General features: G+C 51.1%; 1 protein-coding gene across 5 annotated transcripts in view; it reads right to left on the bottom strand.

Annotated features, from left to right (window-relative positions):
* Positions 1–20,526, bottom strand: part of LOC149341230 (AT-rich interactive domain-containing protein 3C-like) — a 264,429-nt gene extending 243,903 nt beyond the window's left edge. For all 5 annotated transcript variants that reach the window (XM_089543176.1, XM_089543178.1, XM_089543177.1 and 2 more), the window contains exon 1: positions 20,030–20,526. In XM_089543176.1, coding sequence (XP_089399302.1) covers positions 20,030–20,065 — 36 coding nt within the window. In that variant the 5' untranslated portion in view covers positions 20,066–20,526. The remainder of the gene's footprint in view (positions 1–20,029) is intronic.
* Positions 20,527–20,740: the final 214 nt, after the last annotated feature.

The following is a 20,740-nucleotide window of genomic DNA, read 5'->3' as shown; positions in this document are numbered from 1 at the left end:
AGGAAGGTGAAGAGCGCGCTCCCGTCTCATCTCTCTGGTGTTGGGGCCAGGCACGTATTCAGGGGGATGGGGGGTGGACAGAGCAACCACCCTCATCCCGTCTAAACGTTTCTCGTTGCGTATGTGCCCCCAAGCCCACCCCAATACAAAAACATTGCCTTGGGCAACTGTCTTGGGCCCCACCTGAAAAACAATTTTGGCTACGTGCCTGGTTAGGGTCTTGTAAAGCTCAGCCAGCCATAATGTCAACGAAATGTTGCTTCGGAATAGCAAATTTGTAGGTATCCTCTTTTTCACTGGGCGCTACTAAATAATGATACCCACCGCGTGAATATGCCTAGATGGGATTGCATGCCGGGTTTTAGGAACAACACCAGTACCTGCGCACATGTTCCAGGTGAGAAAATTCATCTTCCGCTGACCGCTCTTTGCGTAGTCATAAGAGGCATGAGCCATGGCTATTGTTGGTCTCTGTAGGAGGAAGCGACAAGGCTTAGTTGAGATAATACAATTAAGGAACGAAGCAGCACGCGTTCCTCAAAAAGAGGACCCCCAGCCTATGGCATCAACCGATTTTCATCGCTTTGCGGTTAATACGTTAATCCCAAGTCACAGTAAGTTAATCCCCTGCCAAGTTAGTGTTCCAGGGAATTAAACAAGGATTAACCTTGATGTCATGAAAATCGGTTGACACCACCAGCCGGAGGGCCTCTTTTGAGGGACATTTGCCCTTTCCTTATTGAGTTGTATCCGACTGCAGATTAATTCACTCCCTTCACTCGTGCGAGGTCAGCGTTCCATCTTTGACGTCGGAATCCGGCTTATCATCGCTCCATATAGTCGACGCCGTACTGCCAGCCTGGCCCAGTATCAGGGTTTCTACCCTCAATGAAGCGCCATACATCACAGCAGCGGCCCGCACATCATACCCCACTAGCCATCCGCTTCAAGTTGCATACCCGCGTGCTTGGACCACTACTTTCACTGCTTCTTTTTTTTTTTTTTGTTTCTCTGTACCGCCGGAGACTGAAACGACCTTCACCGCTGCATCGCTGCAGTCACAAGCCCATTTACATTTTTGCAGCTTGTTAGAGAGCTTTTGCTCAACATTACTTATCACGATATATTTTGCTTTATGCGTAAAATTCCACCCCCTATATAAAGCGCCCTACGGGGGAGCATTAAGGTAATAAACTGCATCTGATCGTCACAAGTCGCGTAGCGGCATCAGCAGTGGACCATTTTATGCGCAAGTTTCCTCATGTCTGAAAACTGACGCCGTTAGACGCACACACTGGCAGATTAAACACTTGGACTATGAAGTAATCAGTATGCAGATCCTGGTGTAGCTTTACATCGTGCTTAGGTTTGGGCGCAAACATTATGCATTAATCCGTTGAAAGGCACGAATCGGTCGTGATACTAATCCTAACGTCACAAACAAGCGTACATGACACTTTGCTGCAGTCCTGGAGGTGTGCATCACTCCAAGCACGAATGCGCCTATATGGGGGTAAAAAGGGAGTAACCTGTACTCTAGCGCACACCCTTTTATAAAAGAGTGCGCTAGGGGACAGGTTACTCCCTTTTCACTCTTTTCTGCTTGCAGTGTGGTGGCGTCATACCAGTATCTCAGACGGGCGACCTTCGCGCAAAGACGGCACAGCTCCAGCGACTTAACGCCGTGAGATGGACGTGGACTATAGAGACGCCTTAGAATGACAAGGCGAGCTCCTAAGGTTCCAGTTAATCCCATACTCTACACGTATTCGTCTCATGCCAGACCGGCAGTGGCGGTTTGGGAGCTGAGGCCGCGACCTCGAAAGAAAGCAAAGACTGGTTGCTCGCGGACCCTGGTACGTGCCACGACCAGTGGACCTGGTGACTCCTTTCATGCAGATTCGGATCCGTCCTTCGTGCTCTTTTATCTCCCGACACTGCATGGGAGGCGGACCTCGCGGGGAAGCCGTAAAGAGCGCCCGGCAGCCGCCGCCTCTGCACTCCGCCCACGCGAACGAACAAATACGACACGGAACCGTCCCGATCAACTCACTCTGCCGGGAAGGATCGCCGGAATTTGCCAGGCAAGGCAGCGCGAGCCTTCTTTGGTGGCGCCCACTTTGGCCGCCTCGTAAGTACAAGTGTCTAAGCGGACGTTGCTATCGACCAGTGAACCCGGATGAACGCTCACAAATAAATACGAGTAGGTAAACTATAAATAAACACAGAAAAACGCGTTACTACTATAGCCTTTGTTAAGTCGCCTTCTCCTGCACTCAAGACCAAAGCTAAACTCGAATTCCCTTCCATTCCCTTCTAGCACGAGCTGTGTAGTCGAGAAGACTGCATCTTTGCAACGAAATACGCCCACGGAAGCGTGCTGCAGATGCTGCTTTTCGCCGAATGGGTCTTTCTCCAGTAGCGTTCTGCGCATGCGCAGAACCTCCTTGTCCGCGCTTCCGTAGGGCACTCTGCGGAATGGCGTACGAGTTCGCTGCCCACGTGTTCGTCCACGAATGGCGCTCTCTGAGACAACGACGCGACAGACTGCGAGACAATAATTAGTCACAGAGTAGCACCCCTTATGCCACGCAGGTACGCACGTGGTCCTAGCGCCAAGTGGAAGGTGTATGTCGCCCTGTATTGTATTCCTCTGTGAAAAAGAAGAGATGGGGAAAAGTGGAGGTGGGAAACTCGGTGAACCTGAACTTCGGACCTTAATCTTGGTCAACCTGAGCATGTAAAGAGCGGTATTTCGCGGTTTATTCGAGCAGTTAAACCATGAAGTAGTACCAAATTGCCCAAATCGTAGCCCTAATTAACGTAACAGTGCCTTCCCTTACCAGTACTGAATTGCTGTTAAACCATAAAGGGTAGTTGTTGGCAGGATGCAATGGTGCCTTCTCTCATCTGTGCCTGTATTGGATTGCTCCTCGTGTTCACACCGCTGCAAAAGGGGAGAGCGCGAATTGTGAGGCACCAGTGCTGGTGAGGGGATGCCCCAGATTGAGTAGAATTTTGAGGTATCTCCCCCATTCTTATCGAAAAAATAATGCCCCAATGCGGTCCGTGAACGAGAGCTTTCGGATGAAAAACATCCTCACCGAAAAGCTCACCTACAGAATTTCGCACGCTGTCCATTCGCCAGCTCACTGAGAGCCCCAGAAACGGTACACGCGCACCGCTATAGCCAAGGTCACAAATGGGTGCGAATACACGGCTAAATATTAGTTTGCTTGCTCACATTGGCCGCAGCTCCCGTTTCGCTCCATACACTGCTACCCTTGTAGACAGTTAGTTACACCTGCGCGGGTGAAACGAGCAGAATGGGTCGCACGCAACCGATTTATATCGAGGTGTCCGCACCCACAGAGTCGAGAAAGAGACGTCCGCCGCCGAGGAAAGGACGGAGCGCGAAACCTATACAGTGGCGATGCCTAGACGCACGCACATGCATGCATGCACGGTAGCTGCGTCACGTAATAGGCCTGGCCTTACTCAATTTCCGCGGCGATTGAAAGTGGCCACACAAAGCACTACCACGGCGGCAGGCGCCCGTTGAAAGCTTGCCCCGGCCGGGCTGGAGACTCGCTTCCGGATCAGATCAGCCAGCTCCCCCCTTCACACCCTCGCCCGACGATCTTGAAATCGATCAAACGCGCCGCCGCTTTGAGAGCGATACGGGTGCGGCCTTGAAATCGAAACAAGGTCATCCGGTGGGAACCGTGACGCACGGCGGCTCGAGGGAAAGCGAGGGCAAAATATATATACATATACGGGCAGCAATCCATACAGAAAGGCTGAGGCGGGACCTGGTCGCATAAAGGCAAATTCCTCGCGTCTCTTGCACGGTTCGCCAGCTGTAAATGTGTACGTGGTGGGAGATGTAAACAAGCACTGGGCGCTCAACATCGGCACGCCAAGGACGTACAAATTGTTCAACGCGGCATAAATGCAAGAAACTACCCTTCGTGCATTTCAAGCCAATACGCTACAACGTTGACAATCTGTAGAGATCAGCCAGGCAGGACGAGAACAATCAGAAAAAGAAAACAAAAAAAAAAACGAGACCGATGGTTGTGTTATGAATTATGCATGAGAGCGATACGCAAAGCGATCGGAAGAATTGATGCACTCACGCGATGAGAAAAGTAAATTCGCATTCGGGGTGCGCCGCAACATCAATCCAGCGACAAGGAGGGGGAGAAAAAAAAAAGAAGTGCAAGGCATTGGAAGAAACCTCGCCTTGCCAAGGAACGCAATATCATTAGTCGGATAAGAAACTGTGTTGCAGTTCGATCAAGTAGCAAATAAAAAAAATGGCAGAAGGAAAGACTCGAAGAGCGCGAGAGCTGCGTGCGAAAGGTACATACGTACGCGGTCGCCAAGAGGCCATTACATTGTCCGCCCGGCCATTATAAATACACGCGGGAGAGAGAGGAAGCGCGACTGGATCGAGGCGCCGTGGCGAGAAAGACCTTGATAACGGCCCCGACCGGACCTGCCACAGGAATGAATCACGCCCGCGCGCGGCCCGCTTTCGCATTACATCAGGGGCCCGACTCACTACTACGATTGCTATTATTGCCACGACGGCGCCCCCCGTGTACGCGAGCGGGGGCAAGCCCTTCCTTCGGTCCGCGTTCGTGTCTGCCTCGACGGCGCGAGAACACACAGCGAGGTGTACGCATCGCGTCAGAGAAAAAGCGCGGTTACGTGCGAAGGCGAAACGGGCAAGGAGGAAAATTGGGGGAGGGGGCGCGCCGAGAGAAGAAAGCGAGCGCGGCGGTGGAAATCGAAAGAAGGCGCGACCGGTGTCCTTCCGCGAAATGCGCGCGGCTTCCAGGCAGCACGCCGGTGGCCGGCCGACACAAAGGCGCGTCGGGGATTCGAACGAACTGCTAGTAGGGAAAGGGCGACCGCGCGGTTCCTTCCATCGTTAGCACCGGGCGATTTTCACGCGGATCTGGAACCGATGGAATCCGTACGAAGCTAACGCCAGAATGCTACCATCCTAACGTTTGCGTTCACTTGGGACACCACTTATCGACTAGTGCACGCCTGACTTGCTCGACAGCTCCAACAAGCCCAGGCAAAAACATTCAGTAGATCACGTGCTTTTTTTTTTTTATTCTTCGGTTCGTTAAAGCACTGCTTGCGTGTCCTCGATAGAGTTGCTTGCGAATTCTCCGACACGACGATATCTAAAAGCAACCCCACTGCTGCAGTGCGGGAGCGACCGAAAATAAAGATAAATAAAGACCACTGATCAGCAACGAGGTTGCCCTTCAGTACTGGAAGTGTATTTTCGCCCTACAGCTGAACATGTCCGAGCGCTTTTTGTTAACGGTGTTAATTAGAAAGTTAGCCGTATCATACCGAAAACAAAACAACGCCAATATTTCCAGCTGATGCGCAAATGCAGCTCGAAACAGGAGAGGTCGTGGCCTTTTCCTTTTATTGATCACCGCCCCAAGTACATGTCCTGGCAAAAAATGAGCTGACTTGCACAACCCGGTTACGTACTCGAAGATTTCAAGGATCTAAAAGCCACCACACTGTCGAGGAAAATTCGCTACGCATCTTCGAAAACGATGAAAATGTCGCACGAATTACATCCCACGGGCTCACGTACCACGACAGTGCGCCAACCAGCACGAGCACAGCCTTCGCGGACCGGCTCGTTGGCCGGCTGCCGCGAGCCACAACTCCCCCCGCTCAGCAAAAGCTCGTCGCCTATCCGGATCTCCAGCTACTCGGGGCTTGCACGATGTCCGCGGGAAGCTTACGAAGTTTCACTACGGCTCCCAAGTTCCGAGCAGCGGAAGTAGAAACAACTGCCGATTCCTCCGCGCGACAACATCCTCGACTAGAACTTGATCAAACCCCCCACTGTATGCCAGCCAGTTTAGCTGCCAGTTAAGAGATCAATCGGTTTGCAAACTATTCGTAACCGAACGCGTGTTTGCAAAGCAGCTGTCACGCAACAGATTTCTCCGTAATACTGCTTCGCCGAGCAAAGGCGCCCCGTGGATTCTGCCTCGCGCCTGCTCGGCGCCAGCCGTCCTGCTGCACGGAACTGGAGGAATGCAGGGGGCGGGAAGCCCCCAGGCGACGAGCGGTCGGTCAGGCCGCGCAGTATGGCCGCCGCACAAGCAGCCGTATCCCCTCGCGGCGGCACGAGACGCTGACCACGCAGAGATTAGGGACGAGATCCTAACGCGGCCACGGAATCTTCTCGTGCGCTCTGCGGAAAAGGTCGGCCATCGGGAGCGCCCTCTCGCGCACTGGGCCACCGGGATCAGCGCAGCGGTGGCAAACGAACCTTCTGTCGGGTCCACAAGTGCAAATCCAGTTGACCACTGAAAACCTGGAACGATGCGAAAGTGCGGTCGGGAAAAAGACCAGACAAAAATCAGGCGAAGATTACAGGGGAGCTGACTCGCCCGATGAAATGGGAGAACCAACGGAAACGGACCTGAGGCAGAGGATCGGTCGTAGCGCCGAGCTCTCCAGCGCGTTCGGCTACCCACATGCGGCGCCGTCCAGCGCCTCGGCTTTGCCTCGACAGCGCAAACGCTTTTGAGAGTTACAGAACGCTCTACGGGGGCTTCGTTGCTGTCTGGCTCAAAAGGACACTGGAATCGGGTACGTCACCACTGACCGACTATTTTTTTTTTATCTTTAGCTAGCACCGATCTTTCCAAAGGTCATCCCCCAGCTGTTTTGGCTATCTCTTCACTACTGTTGTCCATCGTCGCTCTCCCCGTGCGTAACTATAAAGTATGCGGACGTATTACGCAATAAGCCAACAGGATACGGGAGGAATCAAAAATGTGCTGCTTATAGTGACGGTTCCTGCGTACACTATGCGGAAGTGATTCATTTGTTGCAGGCCTCGCACTGATCGAAGCCCCGTGCAAGATATTTGATTGACGATTTCGTTGCACAAGTTACGAGACATGCAGGTAAGAGTCGTGTGCGGCTTGCCGCGAACCCATTCTTTGTTGATACTGCTGCCGCATGTGGGAAATGTCGTCCATGAGGGCACATCTCATGAGCTCTTTGGTGACAAATCTCGTGAACTCTTTAGCGATAAACAACGTCGCGACATGCAGAGGGCTCCGTGGAAATGATTCATTGTTCACAGGGACATGCGATAAGGCGCCCTTTCTTCAAATCTTTCGAGTCTTCCACTCTTCCTCCTGAGTGCGTTCGAATGACTGAGGGCATTCCACAGGTTCAGACCGGTGAACAGCGTTAGACTGGCTTGCCATCTCGTATGCAACCTCGTCCTGCCGGAAAGATTTTAGACAGCTGTGATTTTCGAGCTTCTTATCAACAGCGGATTCGCTTCTGACAGAAAAAAAAAACTGGCTCTGCTCTCAGTAAGACAAAATGCTTCGGAAGTCAGCACGTTGACACCTGGCTAACCCCTTCAATTCACTTTCGCCACAGAAGCAGACAAACCCATTCCCCTTCCCTGTGTGGCTCTTGGCTTGAAAAGGCTCACGTGAGTAGACAACTGTGGTGTTGACATGGGGTAGCGCTAGGGTTGTCCACCTTCCCGCCATTTTAGTGGAAGTACCGAGTCCCAACTTGACCTTATCGGAACAGCCAAACTTCCCGCACTATGTTGCCCGCTGGGTCACATAAGCTCCCCATAAAGATGGTTTTTTTCTGCTTCGGAAAATTTTTTCACGGACGAGCGAAAGCGTCGAGCTCGTTACCGCCCAGCTAGAAGTTAAACTGGAATATCCGTTGGGCTGTAAGAGTTCTGAATATAAGGTGTCGAAGCATGATGGGGCTGCCGGTATAACTTCGCCACTTTTAGAAGCCCAGTTTTAGTGGGCGATCTTACCCCTGCGTGGATAAACTGAAAAGGGTGCTGAAAAGTATAATACCGAACTCATTCGTACTGTCTGAATGATGAACCCAACCGCCATCTGATTGCTTGATCGTTATGTATATTTACTTATGCATTCTTTATTTACATAAACTTCTATGCAAACTGTCATGTGTACTTTTATGTTAACGTTATGCATTTTACTTTTATAGCACATTTACTAGAAACCGATCGGCTAGATGATATATGACACAGTTCGGCTGCAGTTTTCTTTTGTATCGCCCTGTCATTGAACTGAAGGTTTGGTCTTGTGTTCTGATTACAGGCGAAACAGTCATTCTTAATGACAGCAACTTCTGCCGATCCTTATCAAACGGTCAGTGCGTCAGCGAGGCACACAAGCACTGCATCTCAGCCGCTGTAAACGGTGATGTACCCGGTGCAAAAATAAAGCAACATGAGCAAACTTCATCGCAGATACAACAAACGCCTGCACCCCCCTCCCTCTCCGTGTTGAATTGACCCACTGAGAAAATGACAACCTTTGGTCGAGCATAGCATAGTATAATACAGTTGGACCTCGTTATAACGAAGTTGAAGGAGCCCGGTGATAACTTCGTTATATCCCGTGTTGATCGAGCTTTGAAGGGAAATCATCATTACTTCGTTATATCCAATGTTTCGTTATAAGCCGCTTCGTTATAGCGAGGATCGACTGTATTTACGAGGCGCTGGTCAGGGATGCGCCGTGCACAGCGAGCGGTTACGTAGACGACCGCGAGGAGGCGCTCATCGCACCAGCGGGATGCAGCGGAAAGGACTGGGGGCGACCGCTGGACAGCCTCGGCGGCGACAGAAAAACACTCCGTCAACTCTTTGGTCCCCGAGACGCGCCGTCACAGATAGCGCGCGTGCGTGTGTAGGAAGCGGAAAAACAAAGAAAAGCTGGAGAGGGTAGCAAAGGGCCCAATGTCAAACGCCCTCTTCGTCCGATATCAACGGCCCTTTCGTCGCAAACAACGCGGCCTCGTCGGCAGCGAAAACGGAACACTGCAGCCGACTGCGCGGGGCAGGCCGCGGAAGGCGCACCGGCGGCGGTCGCCTCGACTTACGCAAACCGAAGTACGCGCAAGCAAACATTCCCGACGGAGTGGACTTATTTGGACATAACTGACAACATGGGCAGAGGTCACCAGTGGCCTCTACAAAGCATTCTATGCTTAACTAGTGGACGAGAATTGCTTCTAAGAATGAGTGAATGCATGCAACAGTCGAACACAAACTCTACGATGCTTACGACAGTAAACTCTAACACAGCCTTTGCCAGCCGATGACAATCAGTTGCCGTTAGAAAACTCACACGCTGCACCGACGACATTTCATTCTCGCACTGGTGTTTCAGAAGGTAAACGTTAACAGGGCGACGCAGACCACAGCGATAGCTTAATGGCAACTACGTTCGGTTTCTGGGCCCAAGTCGAATCCCGGCCGCGGCGGCCGCAGTTAAGCTTGTGTGCTAGGCGACGGCTGGACATGTTAATGTCCCGCTGAGGACAAATTGAAGTTAGCAAGTACGGATAGTCTACGGGAGCCTAACGGCAAAAAGCCACTCTCACCGAAAACGGGCGTTCATAAGCTGAAAATGCAAAAAAAAAAATACAAAATGTCGCCATCACAGGGGCATTTCTGAAGTAAGTTGCATGCGCTGACAGCTAATTTTTGAGGGCGCGGATCCCAGGTGCTATGCTACACCAATATTTACTTCAAAGCGGCGACAACCAGTCCTCTGTGTGGACGTCACCAGTTTGAATAGTGAAATTCTTTGAAATTTCAGCTTTCTCAGCCATAAATCGTTTTTTCTTGTTTTTGCTGTCAGGCAAACGTTGGTGCACCCAGAAAGATCCAAAGAATCAATCGTTAATGAAAACTATAACTGGATGGAGTTATCTTCAATGCCAATTTAAAGGACCCCAGGCAAGCACGTATTGAGGAATTTTTTTCGGAAGGGACCCACGGTAATTTCTTGTAGACGACAAAGGGGCGGGGTGTCGGCAGCCGGCTGAGCACTGCCAAGAAAACAGGAGGGGAAGATGATCTTGATACCCCGCCCCGGATATGTGCCTGACCCCAGGTTGACTAAATTAATCCACAACCCTCCACTACGGCGTCTCTCAGTGACCATGTGCACATTAGGGAAGTTACACCCAGAATACCGTTACTGGGGCAATGCACCGACGCTTCAGTACATGGCCGCCTTTGCATTACATGGTTTCTGCGTGAATCTAGATTAGATTGGACAGCAGACAAGGCAGCACTCACAGCTTGTTTTTTTTTTCTTTGCTTTTCAGTGAAAACAGACGTGCATGAGGCAAGCGTCACTGGCTGCGTGCATGCAGGAGTGACTAACTAAAAATTCATACCTCTGTGTAACTCGAGATTGGTTTGGTTTGGTTTATGGGGTTTAACGTCCCAAAGCGACTGAGGCTATGAGAGACGCCGTAGTGGAGGGCTCCGGAAATTTCGACCACCTGGGGTTCTTTAACGTGCACTGACACCGCACAGTACATGGGCCTCGAATTTCTCCTCCAAAGAAATTCAACCGCCGCGGCCGGGATCGAACCCGCGTCTTTCGGGCCAGCAGCCGAGCACCATAGCCACTGAGCCACCGCGGCGGCTAACTCGAGATTCAGTGACAGCAGGTATCTATATTTCACGATATGCTGAGGTACAGAATACGAGAGCGGCTTACATCTGCACAGTTCTAGAGCGCTTGTTTTTGTATATATAGTTTTCCATACATACTCGTTTTTCGACCAGCTCTCCACTCCAGTACGCCGCCGCTCTCCAAGGAGCGCGGCGCCATCGGTGACACACTCCTCGGGCGGCCGGTTTCTCAGCAGCCGCCGCAGATGGACAATGCAATATTCTTCCACTCTCGCCATACTCCTCTCCTCCTCCTTCCACAGTAACCACTCTCCGGATGGTTACTGTGGTAACCAGATCAAGGTTCGCGATTGCTCCCCTCTCGCCACACCCTCCTTCCAAGGCACCCGTCCTAGGGTTGGAAATTCCTCTGCCCTCGCCAAACGCTCCTCCCACGGTAACTCTCCTCCCCATTCCAGGGCAACTACCATCCCGGTGATTACCATGGCAACCATCCACAGGATGCGCCTTACGTTATCGCACTTGTATCTGACTATAGCAGGTCCAAGGGGATAAGACAAGGGGGAGGATCAGTCGAAGCCATTGGCTGGTGGGGCGCCTCTGAGGGGCATTTGCCACTTCGTTCTTGAGTTGTATCCGATTACAGCTAGTTTCACGGCATGCAGAAATGCATAAGAAACATGGAATAGGAACAGGCGGACAGCTGCCCGCCCACCAGAGAACGCACAGCGTCGGCCTTCTCGGGAAAAGGCATGCAGCAAAATGCTGAGTGCAGATCACTGTGCTGAAATGCGTGTGAACGCTGCACAAAGTGCGGTTCAGTTTGTCGCAGCAGCCTCGAAACTATTTCAAATGCGATGGCACACTTGTCCGCTTCTGTTTCCAGCTATTCCCCCACCCTGTCAAGCAATCGACAGCTGACGTCCATTCACACCACGAAGGCCCACAGCGCATAAAGCCGCGGATGGCCTGCAGCGCGAGCGGATTTGCGTCAGCGCTCTTGGCGGAGACTCGAACTGCAGGAAACAATACGATAGCGATGACACAACGATGGGAGGATTCGGTGGAAAGAACAATACAATCGCTCATAGTGCATTAAAATAACGCAGGATTAAAAAAATATGGAATACTTTGCTGAGTGCATAAGAGCGAAAGACTTCGCTGCCTTAGTAGTATCGGTGATTAGAGGAGAATTTGCACGCTAATAAGGGCGCAGCCGAATGCGAGGGGAACGCACGCTAGGGGTCCCGGCGATAGGCGAGCATCACCAGGGGACGCTATACATCTTACACTCGACGGGCTCCTCTTACGAGGAGCAGAGCTGACGGAGAAGGTTAAGGTACACGGTGGTTTACATTTAGGGGAACGTGCGTGTCCGCCGAGTTTGGAACAGCCGCGCGTTAAAGCGAAGTGGCATAGACGCAATGGTGGTGATTTTCGACATTCCATGTTATAGTCAGATACAACTCAAGAACAGAACCCAGTCAAAGGATCGCCTTCCAGCCAATGGCGTCGGGCGATTCTCATGACCCTGCTAGAGTGACAATACAGGGAGCGGCGCGGCAATGGAGGGAGGGGACTATCCCCTCTCATCTGCATTGTCACTCTAGCAGGGTCATCAGAATCGCCCGACGCCATTGGCTGGAAGGGGGTTCTTTTGACCGGGGAAAAGCCGCTTTGCTCTTGAGTTGTGTTCGACTGTAATAACAAACACACTACTTTCACTTACATGGCCAGGCCATAGGGGCACAAAGCAAGTCACAAGAGCAATGCGCTTGTTGCTTTTTTTTTCTTTTCACATACCCAAGTCGAGCACGGTTCCATGCTGCTGCATGTCCCTGTATTAAGCATTAATGCGTTTAGTTGCCATTCTCCACAACTAAGACGAACATGCTCCGTAAGGCACGATGAAGCCAACGCTGAATCCGGAACCAAACTTCTCTGATAAACGACTGAACGGGACAATACGATAAGGCCCTTCGATTTTCGGGCGTTATCTTCTCCGAGATTCGGGGAGAAAAAATGGGAGAGGAGAGATATTGAGGTCGAAATCGGGTATGAATCTCGTTATTCAGCAAAAAGTTCTATAATTTCGCTTTTTTGTTTCCGGGTCTTCTCTTTTTTTTTTCAACCAAAGGGCTTACTAGAGCGGGACGTGAGATGTCCCCGTTTTCTGCCGTTTATTTTGTAAACAACACGGAAATGTCGGGTTGCACTGAAAATCTGTTCAGCATGTGACTTTTTTTTTTCTCCTCAACTATTACAATAATTCTGTCCAGTACGTCCCCAACATCTGACCAATGTCCTACGCAGTGCGCTGCAAGCCCTGCCTGTCTTGCACACCGCGAAAACTTTCAGTCAACAACACAGCTTCCATTTTAACGCGCAAGTGCCGTACAGAAGGAGATTTTCAGTGGGGACGGCTCTTGATGCCACGATACCAATAAGGCATACGGTCAGGTCCAGCGTTTGCCTCTACCTTTGAAAACGCCCTTTTGGAGCTTACCTTCAGGCTAAGCGAAGTCACTGATAACAAACGTTAAAAGAGGCTCGAGATCACCGGTTGCCCTCAAACATCGGTCCAGAATAAGCAATACATATCTACTAATTTTCGTACGGTGTCTTCAGTGTACTTTTTCTTGTTGGAAGAATTTCGAATAGTAATCCGGTTTAACCCGATTGCGAAGAAATGTTTTCGGGGCGCAAGAATCGGGCAAAATAAGTTTCAGCCGGAAAACGACGGGCCCTACTGACATGTAAAACACTAAAAGCCGCGGCTCCTCGAGACGCGAAATCAGCCAGGGAGACCAAGTGCACTGCCGAGGTCCTAAAAAATAAGCGGGCGAAGGCGGCGACGGCCAGAAGACCTGGCCGATGATGATGATATCGGAGTACCATTACCGCCACCTATTGGCCGCATTAAAATGTGCTAGGTCTTACCTGCAATGTGTTGCATGTTAACCCGTAGTCTTCACGGCGATACTATATACTGCATTTTTATTGCGAAAGCAATACTACGCCAGTTCTAACCGCTCGTCGCGTGGTTCGTGGACCCCCCTGCTCCTCGAGGAGCCGCCGCTGCGCCGTGTGACGTCAGCCTCTGTTGCTATGGCGACGCGTGACGTCAGCTTGCTCTCCACCGCCGCGCGCTCTCCATCGCCTCGACGACAGTCTCTCTCTCTCTCTCCCTCTCTGATGCGCAGTAGCGATTGCGCATCGCCATCTGCGTGGTTTGTGGTGTATATAAAATTGGCAGTGACTTAGCTCTGCTATGCCAGGATATACGTAGCGTGAGGTTAGGGCGAGGTGCCCACATCTCGGTGGACACCTGAACCAGGGGGAAAGCGCATAACTGCCCTCTTGGAACGGTGGACACCTCAGCCATGCTTCAAGCTAAGCGGCGGTAGTGACAGGTGTGCGCTGCATGCGTTGGCATCGACAACGTTGTGACAGAAACGCGGCGCTGAAGCCATAGGCCGTCGGCGTTCGTTGTTTTCATTGGCGTTGATCACTGCGCCTAATGGCTCACTGGGTCAGTGGACGCCTGAATCGTGCTATTATAGGCATGTGGGGTGATGAGAGAGAGAGATGTCAGCTGCAGGCATTGCAAGGTTGTGCCAGAAACGCGGCGCTGAAGCCATAGGCCATCGGCGTTCATTGTATTCATTGGCGTTGTCAACGTTTTACACTCCGATCATTTTAAAGGGACACTGAGGAGAAATTGAAGTTCGCTTGTATCGATAAATTGCCCGCTCCTGATTACAAAAACGCCACTCATACTGACAACAAAGCTTTTGTAACGTAGAAAAGAGCAAGAACCAAAATACAGGTATCGCCGCCACAGGCCAAATTCGCAAGTACAAACGTGATGACGTCATAGGACAAGACAGTGTTGCTAGAGCCAATCGTTCTAGCAACACTAGGACACGAGAAGCCACGAATCACTGAGACTGACAAACGAAGGTTGCGCGGTTGAATACTGAAGTAAGTTTTGTTTTGAAACCAATAGTGTGCTTTTATCTCACAAGACAGACAAAAGACAACCTGAATGTTGTAAGCGAAGAAAATCAATACTTAGCGGCGCCACAGGCGGCCAGATGAGTTTCGGTATAGACCAGATTTTTTTACCCTCGCACGCAGGCTGCGGACGCGCGCCTACTCTCGACGCCAGTCGCCATCTGTCGGCGCGCGCGGCCCGAGGGACTGCGGGTCGCGCCGGCGCCGCGCATAGAACGCATGTTTACGTGTTCTCTTCTGCCGTTTTGTGCTCCATCAGCTAACGTATGAGGGTGTGTGCTGTGCGTCACTACTCACATTTGCCCTCTTCCGGACAGTGCTGCGGTTATCTTGTGCGCAGTTACTCGTTAACGTGACATCCGAGTGTAGTCGACCAAGTAGTGTACGGACTGGAAACCGGCACTTCTAAGCAGATTTCTGCGCTGTCGTGTCGTTTGTCGTCGCCTTTTACGTGCGATATCATCTATGATAATTTTATGCATCAGAATGTAGATCTATTGATTTGACTCAGTGGAGTAGTAACTGGATAGGCGAGCTGCAGACTGAAGGTTGTCCCGACGGAGCGCGTGTTTTCGATCACCATGTACGTGTTCGGCACCCTTGCGCTGAGCTTGCTCTTGTTCCCATTAAACACATTTCATGCAGAGGATTGTAAGCACGACCGCCACCGATTTCAGCTGCTTTTTCCGCACGCATGTTAGAGGTATCTGGGGAAAGGTTTATCTATAGTATCTTTCTGCTGTTGGTATCTACCTTAGCTTGGTTTGGTTTATTAAGGTTTTACGTCCCAAAGCGACTCAGGCTATGAGGGACGCCGTAGTGAAGGGCTCCGGAAATTTCGACCACCTGGGGTTCTTTAACGTGCACTGACATCGCACAGTACACGGGCCTCTAGAATTTCGCCTCCTTCGAAATTCGGCCGCCGCGGCCGGGATCGAACCCGCGTCTTTTGGGCCAGAGCAGAGAGCCGTAACCACTGAGCCACCGCAGCGGTGCGGTATCTACATTATTCATAGGAAAATATGCGCGATTTCATTACATTTTCCACACTTAGCCAAACGCCTACGCAACGCTCTCACACGCGGCGAGAGCTCCTGAATAAAATAACGCGACTTCGGACCTCAGAATTAGTGAAAGCTGGATTAGCTGCTCATATCTATTCAAGCTTTTATAAATTAAGCGGAAGTACGTTTTTATGCACTAGGTTGCATAAACCATGACAAAATTTGTTTTCTGTTGGCGCTGCGACTCAGTTGAGCTCACTGCGGTAATTTGTTGATAAACTGGCGCGGCGACAAGAAAGCCGTTTGTGGAAGGGGGGGGGGGGGGGCTTTATGGCCGGCAGGAAGGAATAAGAGTGCATGGGAATTGGAACTGCATACTAGCCGCACACCTAATTCTTGATATTGAATAAAAAGTTTCTTTGCGGTGGAGCACCAAGACGGAATTCGATTAAGCACGAGCGCGTTCTAAGCGCCGGCACAATTAACTTGAATGTCAAACTAAATGTCATTAAAACGCGTCAATGTTATCGCTTTGATAACGTAAATACTTCCTGCAACACAGCCACGCAGCGGAAGTATGCTCGACAATGTTTTTTTTAGCGCCCGAAGCGCGGCTATATGCAGGCGCGGCCCCGGAACTGCCGCAGCCCCGCAGTCCCCAACGAAACGCCCGCACCGCGGCGCGCCAGTCGGTGCAAAATGGCCGCGCCCAGGAGAGGCTCAAAAATCTGGTCCATAGATGCCTTCAACGAGCGGCCGGCGGTAGCTTTTATTTCGACTGATGCTAGACCGCACCGCTAGTCGTCAGAAATCACGGAGTCTACGCTATCTACGCTACGCCATGTGCACGTCATGTTTCACGTCACTTAGTCCTGTGTCGTCATTAGAGAGTCCCAAGTTTGAAGCAGCGGCGGGAAAAACTTGAAATTTTAACTTCGAATCCAAATTTCTTAGAAATAAATGCATCTTTCGCTGCCGGCCAAGTGGCAACAAAGCCATGAAATGCCGCACTATCGGATTTTACTATAAAAAAAAAATATTAATAGAGCTCTCCTCACTGTCCCTTTACGGAAGGGAAGGCGAGCGCGCGCAGTGAGGCACTGACGTCACTTGCTCCTCGCGTATGCGCAGTATGGTCGTGCAAGAGCGCGCGAAACGGCGAGACTGTGGACAATGGATATTACGCAACAATACATGGCTACGCGCAGATGTTGCTTTCGCAATCTTCCAGGTTTAACCAGAGCTAAACCACAGCCAATTTTTTTTTCCCCGCAACGCTTCAGAACGAAAACGGCAGAGTTTGAACGCAAGTAATAAAGCCTGAAATTAACGCCAAGTGGCTCATTTTTTTATTACACATCCACCAGTAGATTTGGTTTGGTTTATGGGGTTTAACGTCCCAAAGCGACTTAGAGGCTATGAGAGACGCCGTAGTGAAGGGCTCCGGAAATTTCGACCACCTGGGGTTCTTTAACGTGCACTGATATCGCACAGTACACGGGCCTCTAGAATTTCTCCTCCAAAGAAATTCTAGCCGCCGCGGCCGGGATCGAACCCGCGTCTTTTGGGTCAGCAGCCGAGCACCATAACCGCTGAGCCACCGCGGCGGCATCCACCAGTAGAACTTTAGCAGTTTCACTGGGAATTATCGAAGTGCCTTGTGCCGGCTTCATTCGCTAACGCATTCGTTGAACGACGGTACTTTAGCGACTAGACGCAGCGTAATAAATCGGCGGTGCGTCCTCGTTATTGATTTATTTTTATTTACCAGGAAACTGGAACTTCTGGAACTCTTTAACCGATTGTTGTCATCTATACTGCAAACGTTTGAATAATTTTCTGACTTCTTGCTACGGATCACCCGCTGAAAGTGAAAGGCGGAAATACGCGAAAGAATGAAGTAAAATGCTTTTTTTTCTTTTGTTCCGAGCAAGCACAATTATCAACTAAGCGTAACTCGGCAAGGAGGATAACGCGCTTCTTCCTTTTCCTCACTAGATAACGCTCCAGACAGTTTCGCACTAGAGTTGGCAGAAGTTCGCACACATCTCCACGCCGCGGTTGGCAGCCCGTGTCGCTTTCGCCCGACTGCGATCCGAGCTTCTGCGTGTGTGTTCCAAAGCGTTGCGTTCGTACTGCCTTTTCTCTGATCGACCAAAAGCGCTGCATGTAAAAACGCACCCTGGAAAATAACAAAGCTCTCAAGAATAGCGTGCTGCAGGTGCCGCGATAAGTAAAAAAAAAAGAAAGCAACGACGACGATATACCGGAATGAAAACTCCGCACTAGAAGCCACTCCACTGTATCGCCCCCAGTTTGACCGATAGTGTCCCTTCGCGGCGCGCTCAGCTGATCGCATCACGATAGCGACCCTGGCGACCGCACACCGTTTTGCAAGACAAGGCGCTGTTGTCACGCTCTCGGTGCATCTCAGCGGTTAAAAAAGTTTTCCCAGTGTAGTGTGACAAACTGCCACTGATGACGCAGTGGCGCTGCGCGCACTAGTGATGATTAGACAAGCAGCTTGGCATCTATCTAGGCGAGCTAGCTAACCGCTAGCCGCGTGAAGCACATCAAGCCAAAGCTGATGTAAACACCATTCGCACTACTAGAGGAGAACTTACAGCCATTGTCTCAAGTATTGAGGAAAAAGAGAAGGAAAAACAACAAGCTGAAAATTATAATAAACACGTTCATGGCGGGTCATAACGACGAAGTCAGAATCGCTGAGTCGCACCATGCCACGGCGACAGTGTTCCTCGTGCAACTTCCCAAGAATTACTTTCAGCTAAGGCCCAGTTCTCCCTCGTCGAAAACAAGGTAAGCCACAATTTCAAACGCACATCTCCTAGCCGTACATAAAACAAGCTCTCAGAAATTTAACCGAAAAACCAAGCTTATCATCAGCCGTTCCAATCTTTTCACAAGCGTTGTCATGACCTGCGCAGCTCAGGCAAAACCATTTGATGACTGGGCACGGTGGCGTATATCTGAGTCTAAAAATCCCTATTTAATTACCATCTAAGTATCGCCACGGTGAAGCGATTGTCGGCACAATAATCGCCAGGCTAATCCAAATAGTCGCTTACAACTAACTCAACGTAGTCATCCTGAACATCGCGAGGTCCCTGCGCCATTCGAAGAGGCGTTGAAGAGCGCGGTCAAGTGATTTATGATGACGAACTTCTATGACGCAAAGGCAGCTTTCGCCAAGCAGCGCCATGACACATGGTGTTTTCGTCTACACAACGTGCGGTGCTTAAACCATTAAAGTAGGTTACAACTTCATAAAACAGTCGTTGGTAAAAATGGGCCACTGTCCGCTGCGTCCTGCATTACTGCGCTGACCAATCACAATAGTGAGCAAATCCAGCTTTTTAATGTTTGACTATATCAAACAAGCCAAAAACAGGAAAATTCGTAAGCTTAGAATTTCGTCTCGTGATTATCTTTTTTGTTTAGGGAACAAAAAAGCTTTAATGCTTAATTAATAATTTTAAAGCGGACAATGTGAATGAGCCCTACCAGTGTGCAAAATTCCCCGATAGACGCCATTGCCGGGTACAAACAGCTAGGTTTGATAAGAGCGGAAAACCCCCACAAAGCCAACAGGGTCTCCGACGTTTGTTTCAAAGTAATCTCGAAATTATCGTACCACCCCAGCACGCCCGCGGATGACAAGTAACGTGCTACTGAACACGCGACTGAATTACGCCGAACAAACAAAGCTGATCGTACGACGATCGAAATAAAGTCAAACCTGTTGCGGATGCCACCGCCGCGTCACGACACGAACAAATCGCTCGCGAACCTTCCAGAGACGCGGAACCAAAACAGCCGGAACGCGTCGACGAGTGTTCGTTCCAATTCAATGCGAGCGGCTAATCGACCGCGTATCAAAACGAACGCCAGACAGCCTGATAAAAATGACAAAGCATGTCGCTCCCTTTACACGCTGCAGAAAAGAACGTTGAACTGTCGGAGTATGCCTTCCCATCACTAATTAAACTGCGCACAGCACGAGGATGAAGTCAGGGTTGGAGTCAGGCGAGCAGCAGCCTTGACGGCACTTCGAAAGTCGTCTATGGCGGCATGTCGTTAAGTGTTGACAGACACGAAGCCGTACCGTTTGTAATGGGCACGGACCACTAGGCTGGGCGCCTGGGACCAAAGGAGGAATAAAAAAACAAAAAGGGGGAAAAGCATGTGAACAGAGCTTTAGCCCCACCGTACGGTAACTACTGCAACTGCTACCGCACGACAAATGTGGCTGGGCAAGCCAGGCAACGGTAGACACGGCAACATGCCACCGCATTTACCGTACGGCCGACCAGCTACGCTAAAACTGTCTAATAAACACGGTACAGACCGAACGGCTGCCGAAGTGTGTACACAGTACGTCTTGGATTCGCCCGAGAAATCTGACGGCGCGTTCACTACAGACGCATGTAGCACTAATCGCTCGCAGACTTGCACCGAACACTCCGGGTGCACTTACCATGCTGCCGTCCATGTCGTCCGATTCGTGTTCCATCCGGAAGGCTGGAAGCGGGATGCGGTTTTTGACACGAATTTTGGCAGCTGGGGGGGTCGCAGGTCGGGAAGAATTACCAGCGACACAGGCGAAGCGCTGGTTGACGCACCGTTCCGCCGATTCACAACCCACTGTGACGCCAACACACACAAGTGCCAAGTGCAGGCGAGCGTTGTCAACAGCAGCACACAGAGCCGAAGTCGAGGTGCCCCGTCGCGGTGTACAAAAACACAAGCGTAGCCGTCACACGGTGGCCCAGTCCAAGCCGGTCACCAACAAACGGTGCGCACACACCGACGCGCGCGCTTCTTCTCAATCCAAGGGTAGCGGATCACATGGGTCGCCGGCGTGCGCTGCGGAAAGCTCGCCGAGGAGGGAATGGTGCCGGTGAGAGTCGCCCAACTGCATCGAAGGCAGACTACGAACAACCCGTGAGCCGCGCGCGACGCGTGCCTGCAGACTAGTACCAGCATGCACCGCGTGGCTCGCAGGCTGCCGCGCGCTGTCGGACGAGGGAAGGGGGGGGGGGGGGGGGAGGAAATGGAGTGGGGGTGAGATTGACGATGACGCTCCGCCCTGCGCGCGCCGATTGGCGCGGGTGCGCGCCCAATCGGCGCGCGCGGAGATTCTTTCTGCTATGATAATTAATTGCCTGATCGTCAGCCGGTAGTAGTA

This window comes from Amblyomma mixtum, chromosome 5, assembly GCF_055824585.1.
Source record: "Amblyomma mixtum isolate Tamu chromosome 5, ASM5582458v1, whole genome shotgun sequence".
Classification (NCBI taxonomy): domain Eukaryota; kingdom Metazoa; phylum Arthropoda; class Arachnida; order Ixodida; family Ixodidae; genus Amblyomma; species Amblyomma mixtum.
The sequence above is the reverse complement of the archived record's forward strand: the minus strand, read 5'-3'. Positions and strand labels throughout refer to the sequence as shown.